The sequence below is a fragment of the Prionailurus bengalensis genome, chromosome A3 (genome assembly GCF_016509475.1).
Source record: "Prionailurus bengalensis isolate Pbe53 chromosome A3, Fcat_Pben_1.1_paternal_pri, whole genome shotgun sequence".
In the NCBI taxonomy this organism is placed as follows: domain Eukaryota; kingdom Metazoa; phylum Chordata; class Mammalia; order Carnivora; family Felidae; genus Prionailurus; species Prionailurus bengalensis.
The window spans coordinates 72,837,300-72,861,193 of record NC_057354.1 but is presented as its reverse complement, the minus strand read 5'-3'; the positions used below and the strand labels follow the sequence as shown (position 1 = coordinate 72,861,193).

The 23,894-nt window shown below is 39.5% G+C and overlaps 1 protein-coding gene across 2 annotated transcripts in view; it reads right to left on the bottom strand.

Moving 5' to 3' along the window:
- ACYP2 (acylphosphatase 2) overlaps positions 1-15,796 on the bottom strand; it is a 189,852-nt gene extending 174,056 nt beyond the window's left edge. Inside the window, exon 1 of one of the 2 annotated variants that reach the window (XM_043603384.1) lies at positions 15,780-15,796. Coding sequence is in view for 1 of the 2 variants with exons in the window: in XM_043603383.1 (XP_043459318.1) it covers positions 1,778-1,916 (139 nt within the window). In the remaining variant the exon portion in view is untranslated. Of the gene's footprint in view, positions 1-1,777; positions 2,029-15,779 lie in introns of those variants that run through there. The other variant, XM_043603383.1, reaches the window with a different exon arrangement.
- Positions 15,797-23,894: the final 8,098 nt, after the last annotated feature.

Genomic DNA, 23,894 nt, shown 5'->3' with positions numbered 1-23,894 from the left:
AGTTAACAATAGTAAGATACTCAGCACATGGAACATACCCTATAAATGTCACACCTGCGCATGTGCACACACGCACACACACATGCACACACACACACTCCTTAATTAGTGCCATTTCTGTCCAAATGACCAAATATTTTGTCATAAAATATTTTCATATTTTATGTCCTGTGTTTCAAATGACTTATTCTGGCAATTTCCAACCCAGAATACCAGATCCCTGGGCATACACAAAGACTTACTATAGGTACAAGGCCTTAGATAATTTTAAGAAAATCAGTTTCCAGATCTTCAACATCCACATGTATTCTTTCCTCGTGTTGGCCTGTCTGAGAAAGCACCTGTGGTCTGGGGTGGTTCTCCTTTCCTACAGCCCTTTGCACAAACATCTTTGAAAGGAAAGCCCTTAATCTCATTCTGTGCATCACCCCAAAGCATAAAAACCTCTAGAGTACCAAAATAGAGTAGTTTCTTTAATCAAGTTTCCATAAACACCTCCAGCTTTCTCCTTAAGAAATAAGTCTCCAGTACAGATTTTCCTTTTAAATTGAGTAACATTTATCATGTTTTTAAGTATAGTTTTATTATTTACATGAACTGTATTCTATTAGTAATCATAATAGCAACTCAAGCCAGAAGAAAAAAAATTATAAAGCTTTATGGTCATAGGAAATTAAGAAAATATATTTAAATGTATATGTGCATATATACACACACATACTGTACATACATATTGCAAAAAAGCTTGATAGGGTGATCAATAACAAACTCTCAAACATAACAATGGGATAAAATTCTGTGGGGGAAGTGGAATGGAAATCAAACTCAAAAAGGAAAAGGTATGATGTAAAATTTTCCAACACTAAAAAAACTTTACTTTAAATGATGGCATTTTTTTTTTAATTTTTTTTTCAACGTTTTTTTATTTTATTTTTGGGACAGAGAGAGACAGAGCATGAACGGGGGAGGGGCAGAGAGAGAGGGAGACACAGAATCGGAAACAGGCTCCAGGCTCTAAGCCATCAGCCCAGAGCCTGACGCGGGGCTCGAACTCACGGACCGCGAGATCGTGACCTGGCTGAAGTCGGACGCTTAACCGACTGCGCCACCCAGGCGCCCCAAATGATGGCAATTATTAAATCACTAACTTATTTATATTCCATTGGATAAATTCCTGAGTGACTTAACATTTTAATTTTGAACTAACAATAGTAAAAATCAGCCAAATATTACATCCTTTGCAACTAAATTTTTGATAAAACAAAAACTAGATAACTGAATTCTGTTAAGAGCTACACAGAAGGGGGAGAAAGGGTAATCTGGCAAAGCGAACCCTCAAACATCAAGTGTCCCTTCTGAAATTCAAGCCCAATTTCAGTGGCTTGAAACGAAGACCACTAGTTCAAATGCCCTCTCTTCATTTCCTACCCAACTTTATTCTTTCCCACTCCGCCCGCTCCCCAACCCCGCACCTCCTCACTCCGCGGGTTCGGAAAGCCCAGCAGTCCCCTTTCTACCTCCCCTCGCCCCCTCCTCACACCCACAGCATTCTCTGCTCTCCCTCTCCTCTCCCACCCCAGGTCTTCGGCGCATGCGCGCTTGGATGCAGTCCCATCCGCGGCTGCTGTGTCATGGCCGAGCGGAAGTCCCGGCCACAGCGGGGAGGGAGGGGGGGGCGTCCTTAAGATGGGAGGCACTTTTCTTAGCTTTCTCCCCTTCTGCCCAGAACACCTCTTTGATCTCCCACTGTCGCGGGGAGGTGGGGGCCGTCCCCTACCCTGCACTCTTCCGAACACCTCGTAGTCCACGGATTTGAGTCGCCTGGCGGCAGACATGGCGGCGAGTCCTCTGCCGAGGAGCCGGAGTGGGGTTCGGGACGCGGCGACTGCGGCGGCCAGGAAAGGGAGGGGGCACATGGGACCTCTCGGCGTACCCCGCGCCTGTCACCAGCCCGGGACGCGAGCGCGCCGGGGTCACGCGTCGGAAGGTGGCAAATGAGACTGCGGGTACTGGGATCGGGGGCAGCTAAGGACGCTGGACGGGAAGACCGTTCGGTCCCTGGCCCCGAGGCCTCCCTCTTTGCCCTCCCCTCCCTTATGGAACCTGACTTGCTTCCCCGCCGGTTCCATGTTCCCTGCGATTTAATTAACCTCCGGGCTCGTTTCTCAGTGTTGGTAAATAAAAGCCGGATGCTGTGCCCAGATGTCAATAGTTTGGTAACCAAACGTGATTGCTTTTGAAATGAAAGATCTGCCAGCTTGTTGATTGAGGGCACTTGGTTATTGAGTTAATTCTTATTAAATGTTTGGGCGACTGCCAAGTCTATTTGGCGATTTTGAGCCAATTCTTAAGGTAATGTGTGCACATTTTCATCTCTACTGTTGAGTCAGAAAGGTTTGGGGCCTGAATCCATATTCAAGTGGATTGTAGTATTTTCTGGGATAAGAAACTTGAAAAATCTAACTTCTTTTATGTTGGTGGAAACGGAGAGTGGGGGGGGGGGGGGGGAATCTTCTTGCCTGCCGTTCACTCACATAGCTTTTTTATGGTCTTATTGTTGAGCGACATCCCAATTGCCTACAAGGTTAAGGCAGTTAGTGCTTAGAGAATGCACTTTATGGTGAGCTGTTATGAAGTCTTAATTTAAAGCAACCCACCACTGCGAAGAATCTGGATACAGCTATTGATAATCTGCTGCCTTCTAGAATTCCAGATTTTTTTACTTGTGAAAATTTGCATTTCTCAACATAATTTGTTGGCTTCAATACCTTTACATATTTCTCTGCATCTGGCCACAGAGTTAAAATAATCCTCTACAATATGATTCAATATTATGTGCCAATTCTAGTAGAGAACACCAAAAATCATCTAAAAGTTGGTTAGAATTTGGTTAAAAACATTTTAGAGTAAAATTCCAGTATTCTGGAAGTGCTAATCCAGGTAATTTTATGTAATGAAGATCCTGGTTTATTACAGAGACCTGACAATTATGTCTACCTCTCTTCCCCGTGTTTATTCCATGCCCACTCTAGAATCTACATAGATCCTACACCATTCTTTTCAATGATGTCTCTATAGAGTTTCTACATTGCATTCTAAACAAAACTGAAGGCCTTCAGCCTTCACTAACCTCTTATTACCTGCTTATCCCCATCCATAAATTATTCTGTAGTTTATAGGTAACCTACTGTCAAGGCACTTTGAATTATTCTGCTCTCTGAACATACCTTGACCTTTAAAAAAAAATCTTTAGGGGCACCTGAGTGGTTCAGTCAATTGAACATGGGACTCTCGGTTTCAGCTCAGGTCATGATCTCACAGTTCGTTGAGTTGGAGACCTACATAGGGCTCCATGCTGACATGCCAAGCCTGTCTCCCTCTCTCTGCCCCTCCCCTACTCATTATGTCTCTCTCTCAAAATAAATAAATAATTTAACTAAAAAAAAAAAAAAATGTTTTGTAAATCTTTGCTCTTGGATCTACTTTATTTAGACTACTTCCTCTAATTCCCAAATCTCCCCCTATTCCTTTTAGTTGCCTGTGCAAGTGCTTACCAGATTTCATCCTAATTAGTAGTGTCTTCTTCACTAGCACTGTGCCTTCTAAGAAGTAAAACTCAAATTGGGTTGAGATCCTGTCACTACCACTAATCCTGTCACTGATAAGCTTGACATTTTCTTTTTCTTAATCTTGGACTTTTCCCCACATTTACCCAAGAGTGCCCCTGCCAATTATTATGTAGCTTTATTGTAATTTTAGAATGCTATAGCAACAATTGACATTTGCTTAGCTAAAAAATTTACTGTGTCCGCCAACTACAGAACATTAGCAAACAGACATTTTTCAGCATGGATTGCCAATAATATGTGATACTAAGACTGTAAAAATTTTAAGCAAATATCACTAATAATTAAGCTAATTTTAAATAATAGAAACATCTTTGCATAGAGAAATTTTTTTCAGTAGGAAAAAATAATCTATAACGCTAACACAATCTTTATCATTTGTAGGTTCTCTTATACATATATTCTAAGTAAAGTCATAATACAAATTCAACCTTTATTTTTTCTTTTTCCATATTATAGTCTTTTGAATGAATATTTTACTAGTTTCATGATACTCTGTTAAGTGGGTATAACCATAAATTTACCTAAGTCCCTATTACACACTCAGATTGCTTCTAATTTGTCATTACCATAAAAAATATTGTGAGGGAAATATTCATGGACATAGCTTTCTTCCCATATTTTTAAATTATTTAGAAGTTTGAATACCCAAACTGTTTAAATATGTAATTTTCTTGATACATATTGCCAAATGGTTTTCCAAAGGGCTGCACCAATTTAAATATACCACTACCAACACTACATGAGTGTATGACTGTTTGGTTTCTGACACAAACAAATGTAAGCAGGTGCTTCACATACAATACATGACTCAATTAGAAGAAAAGTTTTCATTTTGGAACCTGAGCAATAGACTTGAGGTAACTAGGCTTTTTGTTACTGATTGAAATTAAAACCTAGGTCGTGATTTCAAGGTTTGTGAGATCGAGCCCCACATCAGGCTCTGTGCTGACATCTGAGTCTGGAGCCTGCTTTGAATTCCATGTGTCCCTCTTTCTCTGCCCCTCTCCTGCTTGCTCTCTCTCTATTTCAAAAGTAAACATTAAAAAAAAATTTTTTTAATGACCAGGCCACAGAACTTGTAAAATAGGGACAGACAATATAGTCTCTGTACCCAAATGATGTTTGAACTGAGTAGGTCTCATCTATAAATCTCTGTATTATCACCACGAAGGGTCAGTTGAAAGTTATTCCTAGAGTGATTTCTCAGAAATTTGATATTAAGGTATAATTAATTTCAGGCACAACCAAAATTACTTAATCTATCAACATATTTCTACCACTGAAATAGTTTTGTAATCATTATGTTAAAAGAGAAAGAGTCAACAAAGTATAAACTATTAACTTCCACAGTTGAAGAGGCCTGAACAAACCAATTTCATGATTCCCTCATGGAAGGAATACTTTACAGACAAAGAAATGGTTAGATAATTAGTACTAAACTGGATTCAAAATCATTAGACACCAGACTGTTAGTCACATGAAGAAGTAGCTAATTTCCCAGAAGAGGCTGTAATCTCATAATTTATCAGGAAAGCATATTTCTTCTCAGAAGGAAATTCTGTCCCAGGTTTGAACCAATTTTTCTTTATCACAGTCCAATTTGATATTCAAAGCTCAGAAGTACATTTACCATTAAAGTCATTTCCCTCTCCTAGCTTGGTACTGTTAGGCTAGGCATGGTTGATTCCTCCCCTTGCCTTAGTTTCTCTCTGCCTAGATGAGAATTGGAAAGAACTTGTACTTTTGGAATTCAGTGTGGGCTCTCCAGGATTGGTAGATATTCAAAGCTGATTAGTTCTTTTGAAGGAATCTTTCTGGGGGGATTCAGAGCTTTTCCCTACCAGGAATTCCTGACCTTTGCTGTCTTGGTAAATGATGTCTATACTTTGCCTAGGGGCACACATCCCCATTCCAACTTCTGTATTGAATACTACACCTCCAACCCCTTTCTGCTTAGACTAGCCCCCAACAAGAAGGCTATGTGGGCTGGGATCCCTTTTAAAATAAACACAGGACCAGATTCCTCCTTTCCATTACATCTAATTGTGGGGACTCATACCCCTGTCCTACCACTGATAGAAGGTGCAGTTTGCTCTGAATGGGACCACCTCTGTCTGCTCTCTTGTCAGGCCTCATTCAAGTATTTCCAGCCACAGCCTTTCCTCTTTACTTTCTGCAGTCATGGGTCAAATGCCAGTCCCTTCTAGCTCCAACGAGTAATTGCCAAGCTCTCAAAAGAAGGGGTTCTTTTAAAGACCCCTTTAAAGACCCCTTTCACCAGGTAGTGAAGGGAAAACACTTGTTTTTTCTCTCCCTTGGTGGGACCTGGGAGAAGAGAGAAAGCCACAGCCTCCAATAACTTTCCTGGAAGAAATCCTGTCTTGAGCCCGAGGTGGATGTTGGGCTAAGGATCTTAAAGCCAGTTTTCAATACCCCTTTTACACAACATGGTAGTCCAGTACCTCATCTTGAAATGTGGGTATAACTAGTGCTTTGTTTTCAGTCTCAGGTCTCAGCTAAAACTGAGACAAAAGTCCCATTTTCCAAATCAACAGAATTCAATATACAAACCCTGTTAGGATCGTGATTTTGAAAGTTCAACAAGACATTTTTGAGACCAAACACAGGTTGACTATTAAATATTATAGGATTATCTTTGTTATATATAAAATCATGACATTGTGGTGTATTTTTTAAAGACCTTATCAATTAGAGGTGTATACTGAAATCTTTTAGGGTGTTATGAAATGATATTTGAGACTTGCTCTCAAATCCTCCAGGATTGGGGGTAGGACAGTTTAGAGAGAATAAACTTAGTAAATTGGTGATAGTAATTGCAAGTAAGTCATGGGTATATGGGGATTCATTATACTGTTCTCTAATTTTGTGTGTGTTTGAAATTCTTAGGTAAAGTTTTAAAATAAAATATAAAATTTAAAAGAGTCCCTTTCATTCTACAAAATATGTGCTCAATAATCTTCAAAACTGTCAAAGTTATGAAAAACAGTGAAATCCTGAGAAATGACCAAGAGGAGCCTAAGGAGACATGATGGTTAAAGGTAATGTGTATTAAGGATGGGATTCTGGAACAGAAAAAATTTTCGGTAAAAACTGAGGACATCTGAATAAAGTGTGGACTTTAGTGAAACAGTAAGGTATCAATAATTGGGTCATTAACTGTGACAAATGTACCATCTTAATGTAAGATATTAATAATAAGAGAAACTCGGTATAGGGTATAGGAGAACTCTCTGTACCATTTTAGTAATAGTTTTATAAATCTAAAACTGTTCTAACATTAAAAATTTACTTTTCAAAAGTCCATTTTAATATCCTGTTATACATTTTCATAATAACATTTGAAAATAATTTCTCACTGTAGTGAATAACAAAATTATTAGTTTAATTTTTTTAATGTTTATTGATTTATTTTGAGGGAGAGCATGTGTGCATATGTGAGCTGGGGGGTTGGGGGGTGCAGAGAGAGAGGAGAGAGAGAATCCCAAGCCCACGAACTGTGAGATCATGACCTGAGCCAAAACCAAGAGCCAAAAACAGCTCAACCGACTGAGCCACTCAGGGGCCCCTAGTTTCAATAAATTGGTACATGATTTAAATTTTTTGTAAATTCCTAAGTCAAGCTAAGATAGAACTGAACAGTTGACTCTCAAAGCACTAAAGCTGGTCTTAACCAGTATAAAGAAGCACAAACAGATAATTAAATATAATAATACCTCAATTAATGAAAAGAATGTGTTACAGAAACATAGTTCGTTTCCAGAAAAAATATATAAAATGCATGAGAAAGTTTGAGATGTGAAGAAACAGTATGGAAAAATACCATTATGCTTAGCACCAAGTGCTTTAGAAAACAGGAAATATGCATCTGTATGTCTTGACTAAAGAAAGGATACAGTTAAGATTAGATAAAGAAAAAACTAATCACCAGTACCGCTGCTTGGACACATTACAGAGGCAACAAATGGCAAAGCCAGTTTATGTACAGAGTGTGCCCAGGCTCTGAGTCTTAGCTATAGCACCAAGATCAGGAAGGGGAAAAAGCGGACGAACACTAGCTCAGGAAAAAAGTAGGCAGCCCAGGTCCTTCCCTTCCTAATACTTCTCAACCACAGACTTCAGGCAGTCTCAGATTTTCTTTTCCTATGAAAAGAATATCTGGGGACATTCTTTCTAATTCCTCCTTAGTGTGCACACACATACACATACACATACACACATGCATGCATGTGTGCTTATTGCCTGAAAGGTATAAAATCACATTTACCCTCAGATCTGGGCTAGTGACATCAAGGGTTCTCCTGTCTTTAAAACATATCTAATGGGGCTCCTGGGTGGCTCAGTTGATTGAGTGTCTGGCTTCGGCTCAGGTCATGATCTCACAGTTTGTGGTTTCGAGCCCTGCATCAGGCTCTGTGCTGACAGCTTACAGCCTAGAGCCTGCTTCTGATTCTGTGTCTCCCTCTCTCTCTACTCCTCCCCTGCTCGTGCTCTGTCTCTCTCTCTCTCTCTCTCCTTCAAAAATAAATAAAAACATTTAAAAAAAATTTTTAATAAATAAATAAAACATGCCTATTTTGGGTGCCTGGGTGACTCAGTTGGTTAAGCATCCAACTCTTGGTTTTGGCTCAGGTCATGGTCTCAAGGTTCATGGGTTCGGGCCCCTCACCCTGCTCTGCACTGACAGTGCAGAGCCTGCTTGCGATTCTGTCTGCTCCCCCCCCCCCCCAACCACCACTCTCACTCTCTCAAAATAAATAAATAAACTTGAAAAAAAATTTGAAAAAATAAAACAAATCTATTTCATGATGCCTTGGTGGATAACTGAGTTGGTATACAACATCCATTCCAATCTCTTTCTAGCTTGCTTTCCTGTTTTGTAGAGCTGGAAAGTTTAAAGTTACATCTATCCCATAGACATTCTTGGAATTGGGATTCCTTACATGCTAGAAGATCAACCATCAGAAGTACAATGCTAGATGCAGAGCAAGGGCATGAATGAGAGACAGAGGCCATCTGCTGCTGGTTCTGTGATGAGCACAATCATAAAGGAATTTTAGTTTTTCTGTGGCATTGTCACATAACTGCAGCTTCTTGGACACCAGGAGGCAAGCAGGGAGCAGGACGTTCATTTCACTAGTTAATATCATAGCAAGTGTGGCAGGTTCTAGAGTCTCAGTTCCCTGGATGTGGCAGTTTCCTGACTGTACCAGCTTCCTGATAGTGGCAGGGGAGATAGTTCTAAAGCCAGCAGCTTCTCAATTCAGCACATTTCCTGACTGCAGAAGAATCTACTTAGTAACTCCCTTGGTGGCCCAGTGCTGCAGTGAGAGTCAATCCTGAAATGTCAGCCTCAAAGTGGTTTTCAATCCTGTCTGCACATTAGAATCTCCAGGGGAGCTTACTAATTATATACATACACATGTCCAAAGGTTTTGATTCAGTATGTCTGCAGTGGATTCCAGAATCTATATTCTCAAAAGCAATCCAGATGCTAGGGGTACAAAGCTAAGGCTGAGAACGACTGGCCCAGAGACTCTTTCTTTAGGCCCCTCAGCAACTCCATAAGCCATTTAATGCCCAATGTTAAGTCCATTTCTGTTTAAACTGTCTATAATGAATTATTTTTTCTGTAATTGAACCATGACCAATGCAATGCCTGGGGACAAAATGTTCACAATAGGAGTAGATCAAAGTTTAAGCATAATGTAAGTTCAAATATGCCACCCCCCTCCTTTCAATAAAGCAGCATTAAATTTTTTAGTGCTTACAAAGAGAAGAAACAAAAATTATAAGAAGAAACTAGCCAGGAACGGTAATAAAACTAAGCCTGGAGTGTTGAAATATAACTTGCTATTGAGATATAATAGCAAAAAGATTTAGGCAACCTATATTATATTCTATAAATTAGTTGCAGCATACTTATTTATTTTTATTGTCTACTTGCTTATTTTGAAAGAAAATTAGTGAAATAATAAATTTAAAAGAACCCTTTCAGAGCCCGAATTGTTTAAGTGAACTATGATTTCTGGTGTGTTGCTGCCACCTACCATCTGTCCAAGGCAAGGCAGGTCATGTGGATATGCTATTCAGTCCTTCAGGAATGTTAATACCAGCTAAGTTCTCTCATTTCAGTGTCACACTTCCAAAATAATTTTAGGAGCATACTAAACCCCTAAATTATAAGCGGTACGTGTTTTGGGGGCTCTTTACTCAACATATCACTTAAATATGTAAGTATCTTGACTATTAGATATGGATGTTACAGGAAAAACAAAACTTACAAGAAAATTCATTCAGTTAAAGCTGATTGAATTCCTACTATGTACTAGACAGGCATTGTGGTTTACAGTATACTCGTCTACGGCAACCTTTAAGTTTTTCTAATATTTGTTTATATTTGAGAGAGAGAGAGAGCGAGAGCAGGGAAGGGAAAGACACACACACACACACACACACACACACACAGAATCCGAAGCAGGCTCCAGGCTCCGAGCTGTCAGCACAAGCCTGACGTGGGGCTCAAACTCACCAACCATGAGATCACTACCTGAGCCAAAATCCAGAGTGGGACAATTAACTGATTGAGCCACCCAGGCACCCCTCTGCTTAATTCTTCTGTTGTCCTAAAACTGCTATAAGAAGTAAGGAGCATAGGGGCCTCTGGGTGGCTCAGTCGGTTGAGCGTCCGACTTCAGCTCACGTCACTGTCTCATGGTTCTTGGGTTTGAACCCCACATCGGGCTCTGGGCTGATGGCTCAGAGCCTGGAGCCTGCTTTGGATTCTGTGTCTCCCTCTCTCTCTGCCCCTCCCCCATTCATGCTCTGTCTCTCTCTGTCTCAAAAATAAATAAACGTTAAAAAAAAAGAAAAAAAAAAGAAGTAAGGAGCATAATTTAAAAAGAAATAATTACACATGCATTACCCAGAAGTTATGCAATTATAAATTTCTCCCAAGGAAAAAATTGGGCAGGGATTCAAAGATATAAATAAAACAATTGTCACTGCAAGTTGTTACAGTAAAAAATTGGAATTGGAATCTACTCAAATATCCATCAGTTTTTAAATTTAAATAAATAATTCTTACACAGTCTTAGAGAATGATGATGCTGATCAGGGCTTCTTATCAAGAATTCAGGATAGGCTTCAGAGGTTCAAATGCTGACCCTCTCATGGAGTCACTTGTGAGTTCTTTGGATGTCCTGTGAGGCCCTCTCACCGCAAAGCTCCCTGATACGGGGAATGCTATTAAAGTGACCAGTGGTACTTTGAAATTCCCTTGCCCTTGGGGGGGTTGCCTTCTTTGGACACTTGCTTCCAAGAAGGCTTAAACCCAAGTAGCTTGCACTCTTTGAAAACTTTCAAGAGCCTCCTAGGACCCACAAAGTCCAAACTTCCTGGCACGGTATTCTTGACATTACATTATGTGGTTTGAGTTGACTGTTCCATACCCATTTCTCATTCACAAGGGGTTATTTATTTGTTTGTTTAATCGGAAAAAAACTAGGTACTATATTTTATTTGTTTGTTTATTTGGAAAAAACTAGGTACTTTCCTGTATTGTTGTCCCTTACAAATATATATTGTTGTCCCTTACAAATAGTCTGATGATGGAATGATCAATCCAAACCACAGTTTCAAATATCATTCTTGGCATGCACACCAAATATAACACAAATTAAAATGTGGCATGATTTTGTGCAATTGGTGGAGGGTAAAAAAGGAAAATCTATTTTAATGTGACACTGAAGGACATTCTTTGGTACACTGGTTCTAACATTTACCATATAAAGAGGAAATCTGCAGTGAATTAAACCTGAGAAGACACAGTAATGTAAATGGGCATTTGTTTTTTACAATTTTAGAATAAACTCATAGACAAATCACAGAAGACAAAATTGTGATTACAGAAAAGAATGTGTTAGCCACCCAAAAAATTTAAAGCTAGATTTGCTGCCAGGGCACCTGGGTGGCTCAGTCAGTTAAGTGTCCGACTTTGACTCAGGTCATGATCCTGCACTCTACGGGTTTGAGCCCCACATCAGGCCCTGTGCTGGCAGCTCAGAGCCTGGAGCCTGCTTCGAATTCTTTGTCTCCCTCTCTCTCTGCTCATCCCCTTCTTATGCTCTATCTGTCTCAAAAATAAGTAAACATAAAATTTTTTTTTAAAAAACCAAAAAACTAGATTTGCTGCCAACAGAGTTTGGGAAGTAAAAGGGAAGAAGAACAGGTGAAGGGTACCATCCAAGCAAGAACATCCTTAATGAGAGATGGTCTTCTAGTTGATGGAATGGTAGATAGAGGTTCAAGAATGTTGTCAGAAATTAAAGAGGTGAAAGAAACCAAGATTCGTGACAAAATTATGTCGGAAGAAGAGAGGCAGCGGCGGAGAGAGGCAGGGCAAGTGAGCTAAATTTGCACACATCATGATATCTAAATCAAGAAATGCTCATTCTGAGACATCAAGGTAATCACGAAAAGAACTAAAAACAGAAACTACTAAAAGTAGTTACCTCCAGAGACCAAGGTAAAGGACACCACAAGGAAGCAATCAATCAAATCCAGAATATGGGACATTCTGCAAGATGACTGACCTAGATTCTCTAAAAAATCGATGGCATGGGGGAAGAAATGAGCTACAGAATAAATGAAATTTAGGAGACAAAACAATCAAATTCTACGTGGAGCTCACATTTGAGATCCTTATTAGAATGATTTTGAAACAATTAAGAAACTTTTGATTATGAACTGGGTATAAGATGATGGTATAAAAAATCAATAATATTTTTAGGTATAATAATGGCATAGAGGTTACATTTTAAAATACCTCTGTAGTTAGAAGCATCATGAAGTATTTCTACATAAAATAACATGATACCTTGGCTTTGCTTTTAAAATACTCCAGTGCCAATCCCCCATACCCCCCAAAATATAGCAGGATAGAGAAATAAGACTGGCCAAACATTGATAATTGTGGAAGCTGGAGTCCTGGGGTTCACTGTACCATTCTCTCTGCTTGTATGTATGTTTGTATGTATGTTTGAAATTTTCCAAAATAACAGGCTGCTTTATTTATTTATTTATTTATTTATATCTTAAAAGCAGGTGTCTTTGAGGAGTATGATAGGATTTGGGGAGCAATGGAGCAAGCAAGATTGTTTTATGTTTTTGATCTATTCAATAAATATTCATTGAATCCCTGCAATGTATGAAGCACCATTTAGGCACTTTTGGGAGAGGAAAAGAACATATCAAAATTCCTGTCCTACTAAAGCTCAGATTCCTGTGAGAAGGAAGAAACAAACAAAAATTACATACAGGGGACACCTGGCTGGCTCAATCCAAGGAGCATGCAAATATTGATCTCAGGGTCATGAGTTTGAGCCCCACATTGGATGTAGAGATTACTAAAAAAAAAAAAACCCTGCAGACAGAATAATTAAGTTTTAATATGTTACAAGTGGATAAGTGCTATAAGGAAAGAATAAAATAGGGTAAGAGAGATGAAGAGTAAGGCCAAGTTTACAGTTTTAAATAACATGGTCAGGAAAGGGCTCTTTGAAAAATTTAACATTTGGGGGGGGTCCTGGGTTGCTCAGTCCACTGAGTGACCGGCTCGTGATTTAGGCTTGGGTTGTGGTCTCACAGTTTGTGAGATGGAACTCCACATCGGGCTCTACACTGACAGTGAACCTGTTTCTCTTTGCTCCTCCCCTGCTCATGCTCTCTCTCTCTTTCTCCCAAAATAAATAAATAACATGAAAAATCTTTTAAAAATGTAACATTTGAACAAAGACTTGAAGGAGTTGATGGAGATTACAAACCCTTCTGAACTGTTGCCTTTTAATTATGTCCATGGTTTAGCCTGATAAAAAGAATTGAAGATTTCTTTAAAAATGAAATAAAATCCCCCTGCTCCTCACTGCTCCTTCTCTACCTAACAAAATCTTCTTTTTTTAATGTTTATTTATTTATTTTGACAGAGAGAGAATCCCAGACAGACTCCATGATGTCAGCACAGAGCCTGACCCACTGAGCTCCATCTAGTGAACTGTGAGATCATGACCTGAGCTGAAATCAGGAGTCTAATGCTTAGCCAACTGAGCCACCCAGGCGCCCCTCAAAATCCTCTTTTATTCTTCAGGCCGATTTCAAGAGATCAACCTTCATGAGGCCTTTCATCCACTGTCAGAATTAACTGCTCTTTTGTGTTCTCTTGTACATGGCTAGTCACAGGTATTTCATTCCCCTGTATCATAGGGCCTTTTATGGCTTTACGAAGCATTTTCACTTTCATTATTTTATTCACACCTCATGATAATCTTGAGTAGTTTTTATTTCAAGATCATTATTATTCCCACTTATCAGATGAGAAAACTAAGGCTCTCAAGAAGTGACCTAACCCAGATTAGTCAGACACAAAGAGTTCAAATTCCAGACCACATCCTCTGTATGCAAACATTACTTCTTGACCTCACTCCACTGCCTCTCCATAATTAGTTGCTTCTAAAGTTCCTTTTTTATGTTAAAATTAGATTTGAATCAAAGTACTCTTTGCATGTGATATGAAATTAGGTAGTACAGAAAACCTTAACAGGAAAAGCAAGCCTCCCACCTAATCAATCCCCAGGGATTTTAAAGGACAATTTTTTTTCCCAGCATTTCTATTTTTAATTCTTCTAGTGGTTCTAAATGTTAACTCTAGACATTATGCTTACACCTTTATACATTGATCTTACCACCTTTAGATATTATTTGCTGACTTTCTCCTATGAAAAGGGAGGATTTTGCTCATTTGCATTGCCCTAATGTCTCAGGTTAGGTTCCCCAGGACACAGACACTGAGTCAGACTTGTGCACAGAATGCTTTGGTGACAACCCAGGAGGAGTGAAAGTGGCAAGATTGCCGGGAGAGGTGGGGGGGGGGGCGGGGAGGTAACCTGCTGTGCCGCTGCAACAGAAGCCTCTGCCCATTTAAGGAGCTCTGGAGCAAGAAAGTTGTCAGCAATCAATACTTCCAGCCACTGGAGAATGAGCAGCTTGGTCCTGAGGTAGGTGGGGATGTGAGCAGAGCAGCATGGTGTCCACCACAGCTCACCCCTACAGTGCTCTGATCCACTTTCTTAGAGTAAACTCACTCTATTTTCAATTATCTCCCTCAGATTTATGGTTGGTTCCTTTGTTTGGAGAATGTTGGTGAGTTGGATTACATCCCTTGCCTCTTCTGCAAGTGCTCTCAAAATCATATCTGAGACACACCATTTCTACTGCCAATTCCAGATTCCCCTTGCTCTCAGCTAGCACTTGTGCTGGTCTAAGTGGGTTAGCTGGAGTGGTGGGGAGAATCCTTGATCTTCATCCCTGAGGGGTCTGAGTCTAAGGAGCCAGGTCTACTCAGGTTAGGTTGGCTACACTGACTACTTACTATCAAAACTGGGCAGGTGAGAAAGGAGGGATGCCCTGATGAGCCAGGTGTCCAATGTATTCTTCTCTGTCCTCCATAAAGCTGATATCTCATTCTCTCCTGGTGCCCATTATTCCTTCCTTATTCCTTTCCTACCCTATGTGGTTTCCTTCTCTATTCTTCTCTTTCACACATCTCACATACTGAGAAGTGCCTATGAGACATGTCTAATCCATTGTCCCCTAGGACCATAAATTCAACATCTTCAAAACTAAATTGATTTTTCTATCACCCACTAAACCTTTTCGTCCTCTTTCGTCCATCCAGCCCCTGTGTTGGAAAACCTGGTCCATAACCTCCACCTCCCTCACCCTATCTATCTACCAAGTTCTGTAAATTCTATCTCCTACACAGCTTTTAAAGCCATTCTCTTTCTCCCTCCCCGTGGTCACTATCCTCATTCAAGGACTCATCATTTGTCACCTGGACTATTACAAAAACCTCTCAACTGCTCTTCCTTTCTCCAGTCTCCCCCATAGCCTCCCACCCACATCACACCACATCTTTCTAAAAGATATGCCATTTTGCTACTTAAAACTCTTTTCATGTTTAGGCTCTTTACAACTTGGCCCCTTCCTACTCCTCCATTCATCCCCCCTCCATCCTCTCCCACACCTACTTGTTACTTGTAGTTGCCCAAAGGTGAGAGAACCCCTTCAGACCCTTACCTCTGTACACTTTTCCTCTTGTCAGACTCCACTTTTCTTCTGGGATTTATTTCACTCCATCCATGACTCTTCCTGAAAGGTAGGATTGGGTGCTTCTCTCCCAGTGGTCACATTGCAATTCTTCCATACCTTTATTTATTTACTTGTTTACTTACTTATTTAAAGTTTATTTATTTATTTTGAGAGAGCACACGAGTGAGTGGGGGAGGGGCAGAGAGAGAGAATCCCAAGCAGGCTCTGCACCATCAGCACAGAGCCCAATGTGGAACTTGATCCCACAAACGATGAGATCATGACCAGAGCTGAAATCAAGAGTTGAATGCTTAACCAACTGAACAACCCAGATGCCCTCTTTCATACCTTTATTAGAACATTCATCACATTATGTTCACTTATTTGCCTTAGACACACAAATACATGTGGCTGAAATGTATAAAAAATTGCAATGGTCTTGTATTATATTCATTTGTGATCACAACGTACTATGTTACTTTCACAGTTTCTAGAAACAGTAGATACTACCAAAAAAAATGTTGCATGAAAAAATGAAATATACAAATGTTGTTTACAGCATGTTGCACCTGACCCACCATCAGCAATTGAGCATATACTTCACATTGTTTCCCAACAGTGTTGACTGATGTTTGCTGACAGGGCCATATTCTCTGGCCTGACCTCAAGATGACTGCCAAGATTTTATGTTCATAGCCTAAGAATGAATAATTCTAACTGTTTTCCCCGGGCGGTGAACCAATGGCTGTCATCTGTTTTAGGGAATGGACCGCAAAAACTAAAACAAAACAAAGCAGGCAGACCGAAGGAACATTGGAGAAGGATCATCTCAACTGTGAGGGCTTACTTACCTATTACTTACTTATCCAGTATCTAGCACAATGGCTGAAATATAGTAGGCATTCAATAAATATTTGTTGAATGACTAGAGAAAGAAGAGGAAGGGGAACAAATGATTCCCTTGAGGGGGATATAGAAGTTGTAGAAACCTATCGGTATGATGGGAGGGAGAGAGATGAACTCAGCTTTTAGGCAATTAAGCTGTAAGTTGTTTACCCAGCTGGACACATCCTAAAGATATAAAGAGAAATGAAGAAATCCAGAATTGGAAATGTATTTCTTTAAAATCAGGAGAGCAAGATGTGCTCCCAAAAGATAAAAGGTCCACAGAAGTAACCATTTTTCTGTATACTTTTAGCTCTTCTGTTATTTACCTTCATGATCCTAAATAACATATTTATACTGCTATCTCGTTAATTTTTTTTCAATTTTAGAAATTACATATTGACTTCCTAACTACTATGGAAGATGACGATTTAGTTTTCTTCCTGTGCACCCCATGCCAATATACACATTCTTCCCCCATTCTCCAATATATTACATACGTATTAAATCAATACTCAGTGTTTATTTTACTCATTTATTCACCCAATAAATACTCCTTTGAATTTCTTTGAGAACTTTAATCAGGGTAAATAATGATAACATAGTTTCAATCATTCCAGGCTGCCTTTTCTGGGTGTTGCCTTTTGAGAAACATTAGCACAGTTCCTCTGCCAATTTTAAATCAGTCAAATTATGTCAGTTCTTATTCTGTCCAAGGCATGTGAGGGAAATCAAAATGTCTAAAACAGAATTGGGGCACCTGGCTGGCTCAGTCAGTAAAGCATATGACTCTTCATCTCAGGGTTGGAAGTTTGAGCCTCACATTGAGTGTAGAGGTTACTTTAAAATAATAACAAAAATCTGGGGCACCTGGGTGGCTCAGTTGGTTGAGCGTCCAACTTCTGCTCAGGTCATGATCTCACAGCTCGTGGGTTCGAGCCCCACGTTGTGCTCTGTTCTGACAGCTCAGAGCCTGGAGACTGCTTCAGATTCTGTGTCTCCCTCTCTCTCTGCCCCTCCTCCACTCATGGCCTCTCTCTCTCTCTCTCTCTCTCTCAAAAATAAATAAACATTGGGGCGCCTGGGTGGCGCAGTCGGTTAAGCGTCCGACTTCAGCCAGGTCACGATCTCGCGGTCTGTGAGTTCGAGCCCCACGTCGGGCTCTGGGCTGATGGCTCAGAGCCTGGAGCCTGTTTCCTATTCTGTGTCTCCCTCTCTCTCTGCCCCTCCCCCGTTCATGCTCTGTCTCTCTCTGTCCCAAAAATAAATAAACGTTGAAAAAAAAATTAAAAAATAAAAATAAAAATAAATAAATAAACATTAAAAAAATAAAAAATAATAATAATAAACCTTAAAAAATAAAAATAAAACAGAATCCTTACCCTCAAAACATCAAAATTTAAATGGTCAAATCATGCAAATACACACAAAAAGTTAATAAGTTAATGCTTCCTGAATGATGTAGCCTAGTATATCCCCAGGAGTCAGAAGAAAATGTCCCTGCATATTGGCTTAGCCCAGGACGATGCTGTAGAGAAGGTGGGATAGTGTTATGAGGAATCCATCAAGATGCAAAAGTAGGTAGGGAAAAGGGCAAAGAGGAAGAGGAAGAACACTCCAGGCAGGAGGAAATCATTAGCAGGAAGGGAGGAAACACTGTGTTTTCAGGATGCCAAGTAGCCCAGTTTGAATGCAAAAGAGTTTCATGGACAAGAGTGACAGGAGAGAAGGGAGCAAGGACAGCCGAGAGCAGAGTGTAAATAGGCTTGAATATCAACAAGAGAATTCCTGACATTTCCCCATCTTGTGGCTTTATTAAAAGATATTAAGTGAGGCTCCTGGGTGGCTCAGTCAATCATGATCTCGGGGTTCGTGGGTTCAAGTCCCGCATTTGGCCCTCTGCTCTCAGCACAGAGCTGCCTTCAGATCCTCTGTCCCTCGCTCTCTACTGTTCCCCCGCTTGTGCTCTCTGTCTCTCTCAAAAATAAATAAACTTAAAAAAAAAGATATTAAGCAATGATGCAATGATGCAGGATGTACAAAGTTTTTATAATTACAATTCAGTGAAAATTATGATTTGAGGAACATATTAAAGTGATATAGTAAGGTTAAATTCTTACATTAAGAAATAGTGATAACTCTAGTAATGTTACTTAAGGTACATGAACCATTTAGAGTAGTGTATTGGCTCTTTCCGTATTCTGGCAATTGAGGTAAACACTGGGAAGTAAAGACAAATAAGAACCAGTCCTTTGTTGCAAGGAGTTGTTCTAGCGATAAGACAAATAGTCTCAACCCTTTTTTGCATCATTCCAGGGCATCGCTAGTATTCTTTAGAAACATCTGAGAATTGTTAGAGTGGAAGTTCTGTTAACTTTCAATCAATATATCTTACTTTCTCAACTATTGATTAACACTCAGAATGCATGACTTGTGGGGTGCAGGACCCCAGAACAACACCACGGCAGACAAAATAAAAAGTTACATCGTGACCACTGGAGCTGAGCGGCAGGGATGTGTGTGATCAAACACAACTTTAACTTCTGTCTTTCATGTGCTCTTCATGATGTATTAAGTAGGGAAAACCTTTCCCCTGATCTGAAATGAAAATGGTGGCAGACGCCATAACTTTTCAGCTCAATCTTAATTAACAGATCATTCACTGTCACTTTAAGTGACTGTCACTTTAAGTCACAGTCTTAATTCATAATTAGAATGTCCAGTCCAAGATGTTGAACAGAATTCTGAACTTGATTTAAAAGTGATTCTTCTCAGAGCGTCTGGCTGGCTCAGTCAGGAGAGCTTGCAACTCTTGATCTTGGGGTCTTGAGTTCGAGCCCCATGTTGGGTGTAGAGATAGGTAGGTAGGTAGGTAGGTAGATGGATAGATAGATAGATAGATAGATAAAAATAAAAGTGATTCTTCTCTCTACCCAGTTCAGCCCATTTGCAGACTGGAAGCTTGCAGTGAGAGAGGGGGCTGTGGTTTCTCCCTCCACCTTCACCCCAACCTCAATTTCCAGGCCAATCTCATCTTAAGGGAGCAGGGAGGGTGAAGTAGGAAGAGAGACTATGTGCTCTCCAATGCTGGGAGACATCTACTAGGTTGGCTCTCTGAGGAGTCATTTGCATGGACTTCTCAAAGACACCCTCCCACAGCCCCCTCCCACCGTAGTAGGGGCAGACAATATCTTGTGACTCATTCCACAGAAATCCAGCTTGCCTCCTGCTTCTTGAAGCCGAGATCCCTCTACTTCTCTAGATAGTCTTATTGGACACGATGGAAGATAAGCCTATGCTGACTTTCTCTACCTGCAAGCAATTCTGATCCATGCCCTGACAATTTCAGGAGTGTAACCTAGTTCCAACCTAGCAGCAATCTTCCAGCTCCACCAAAGCAATTGGCTAGTCTGTTCTCACCTTGCTGGAGAGGAGTCAGATCCCAGTCCATAACAACTCCCAACTGTAGGGGTCACATATTATAACTGTCCTAAGAGTCTAACACAGGAACCCCTTACTTAGTGAGGAAGGGTATGTTTCACAGCACAGTCTTCTCCAAAGATCTCCTCCTCCAAAAAGTTTTTCCATATTTCCACAATCTATCCACTTTTTCCCCCCACTACTTTTTATATCCTTGATCTAAGAGTCTTGGGAAAATTTCCCTGGTAAGTTCTAGATATGGGAATCTGTCTCTGGCATTTCACATCTATTTTATCTTGGTATTCTGGTTGCAACTTCAGTTCTAATATCCTGACACCTATCCATCTGCCCATCCATTTATCCACTGTTTACCTACCCATTTGTCTTAGGCAACACTTTTAAGGAAGAGTTGGGGGCAATAGTGAAGTGCAAGAAAATAGCAAAAAGTATTGAAGAATGAAATTAGCATGGCAATGCCAATGAGATTAGGAATATAGCATTAGTGAATACCAGGGTACACTTTGGTTTCTAAAACATACGTGTGTCTTGAAATGACTGTAAGTGTGTTTTCTTAAGTTGGACTTTCCCATGGATTAATATTATACTTTTTATTTTTATTTTTTTTTCAACGTTTTTTTTTATTTATTTTTGGGACAGAGAGAGAAAGAGCATGAATGGGGGAGGGGCAGAGAGAGAGGGAGACACAGGATCAGAAACAGGCTCCAGGCTCTGAGCCATCAGCCCTGAGCCTGACGCGGGGCTCGAACTCACGGACCGCGAGATCGTGACCTGGCTGAAGTCGGACGCTTAACCGACTGCGCCACCCAGGCGCCCCAATATTATACTTTTTAAATGCCTCATTTGCATTGAAGATTTATATCTAAATCACATTGGCTCTCAAGACTATAACTGGCCTTTCCTACCATACCTTACATACAATAGTGTATACAGAATTTGCCTCTGAGAAAACAATTGTTTCTAGATTGTCATTTAATAGCAACAGAATTTGATAGAAAACTTAATGTATGATAGTTTTAAATAGCTCTCCTGGTTGCATCTAGACTTGGTGTCCTGAAGCATAATGTACAAAATCCTATGCTAAATTGTTTATACTTACTTCTTTTTCCTTTTTGTGGAAGTTTTCATAATTTTAAATTTAAATAATAATGTCCTTTGAATCCAAAGAAGATAATAAGATATGCAGTGTTTCCAAACTTACTTGACTACAAAACTCTTTTTAAAAAAAAATCCAAAAACAGTTTAGGAAACACTGATTTCATTCTTTCCCCTGTAGCAGTCTGCAATTGTTTCAAATGCCTAGCAAACATACCTGCATGCACCCACATAGGCACACATATGCACACAGCTTGCCTCTCGCATCAAACTCCTAGGATGGCTCTTCCTGTGCTTTGGTGTAAAAAGTTGCCCTTTGAAACCAGGGAAACAGATCTGTTCTCAGACCAAAATGATAATAAATGATGTAACAAAATATAGAAAAGAGACATATATTAATCTCCTGAACACCTTATGTTCTTTGTTTTTTTAATTCCAGTGTAGTTAACATGCAGTGTTATATTAGTTTCACGTGTACGAGATAGTGGTTCAACAGTTCCATATGTTACTCAGTGCTCAATAGGTAAGTGTACTCCTAATCTCCCTCACTATTTTACCCATTCCCCACCCACCCACCCACCCCCTCTGGTAATGCTCAGCTCTCTGTAGTTAAGAGTCTGTTTTTGGTTTGTCTCGCTCTCTTTTGTTGTTGTTGTTGTTCATTTGTCTTGTTTCTTAAATTCCACATAAAAGTGAAACCATATGGTATTTGCCTTTCTATGATGGCTTATTTCATTTGGCATTATACTCTCTAGATCCATCCATGTTGTTACAAATGGCAAGATTTCATTCTTCTTTATGACTGAATAATATTCCATTGTGTATATATACTGCCTTTTCTTTATCCGTTTATCTACTGATGGACACTTAGGCTGCTTCCATCATTTGACTATTATAAATAATACTGCAATAAATATGAGTGCATATACCCCTTCTAAATAGTGTTTTTGTATTTGTTGGGTAAACATATGCATATATGTATTTGTTGGGTAAACTAGAACATAGCGTAGTTCTATTTTTAATTTTTTGACAAAACTCCATACTGTTTTCCACAGTGACTGCACCAGTTTGTATCCCAACAACAGTGAATAAGCGTTCCTTTTTCTACATATCCTCTCCAACACTTGTTTCTTGAGTTTTTGATTTTAGCTATTCTTACAGGTGTGAGGTGATTTCTCATTGTAGTTTTGATTTGCATTTCCCAGATCATGAGTGATGTTGAGCATCTTTTCCATCCAGTCTGGATGTCTTCTTTGGAGAATGTCTGTTCATTTATTCTGCCCATCTTCTCATTGAATTATTTGTTTTTTGTGTGTTGAGTTATATACATTCTTTATATATTTTGGATACTAACCCTTTATTGGATATCTAATTTGCGAATGTATTCATTCTCCCATTCTGTAAGTTCTCTTAGTTTTGTTGGTTGTTTCCTTTGAGGTTCAGAAGCTTTTTATTTTGATGGAGTCCCAATAATTTATTTTTTCTTTTATTCCCCTTGCCTGAGGAAATATATCTAGAAAAATGTTTCTATGACTGATATCAGAGAGATTACTGCCTGTGCTCCCTTCTAGGATTTTTATGGTTTCAGTTCTCACATTTAAGTCCTTAATCCATTTTGAGTTTATTTTTGTGTATGGTTAAACCATACACTGAAAGTGGTCCAGTTTCATTCTTTTGCATGTAGCTGTCCAATTTTCCCAACAGCATTTGTTGAAAAAACTTTTTCGCATTACATATTCTTGCCTCCTTTATCGAAGATTAATTGACCATATAATTATGAGTTTATTTCTGGGCTTTCTATTCTGTTCCATTGATCTATATTATCTATTTTTATGCAAGTACCATATTGTTCTGATCACTACAGTTTTGAATATAACTTGAAGTCTGAAAGAATGATACCTCCAGTTTCTTTTTCTTTTTCAAGATTGTTTTGGCTATCTGGGGTCTTTTGTGGTTCCATACAAATTTTAGGATTGCTTGTTCTAGTTTATTCTTTGGATAATACTTTGTGCTTAACCCTCCACCTCCCACAACCACTTGTAAGACCAGTGAGCCAATGGAACAGCATCCTAGACTCTCCCTCTGCTACCTGAAGTCCTGCCCATAGTTAAGTCTTTTGCCCACTTACTTTCTAGTTTTTAGAGGAACAATACATGAACTAACAAATGCCTAGACCAACAGGTTCCCAGTGTAAGAATGTCAGCCTCCCAGCTCTGCAGAAAATATAAACGTGATTCAAAGAAACCTCTAGAGAAACTTCACTAGAGGTCAGGGACTACATATTCTTTTTATATATCTTTTTCCCAACATTTTTTTAAGAAAAATTTCAAACCTGCCAAAAAGTGTAAATAAAAATGGTACAATTAACACCCATACATTCTTCACTGAGATCAAATTAATTGTAACTTTTGGTGCATTTGCTTGTATCTGCCCACCCTCTGCCTCTCTCCTTTTTTTTCCTTTTTTTCCATATATGTGTTTTTGAAAGTAAGTTTCAGACATCAGAAAATTATACCCCTAAATAGTTCACATGCCTCATCTAAAAATAAGAATATTCACCTACATAATCACAATACCATTACCACCATCCAAGAAAATTGACATAAATTTAATAGTGTCATTTGATATACAGTCTATATTTAAAATTTCCCAGGCAGGGATTCCTTGGGCACCAGACTTCAAGGT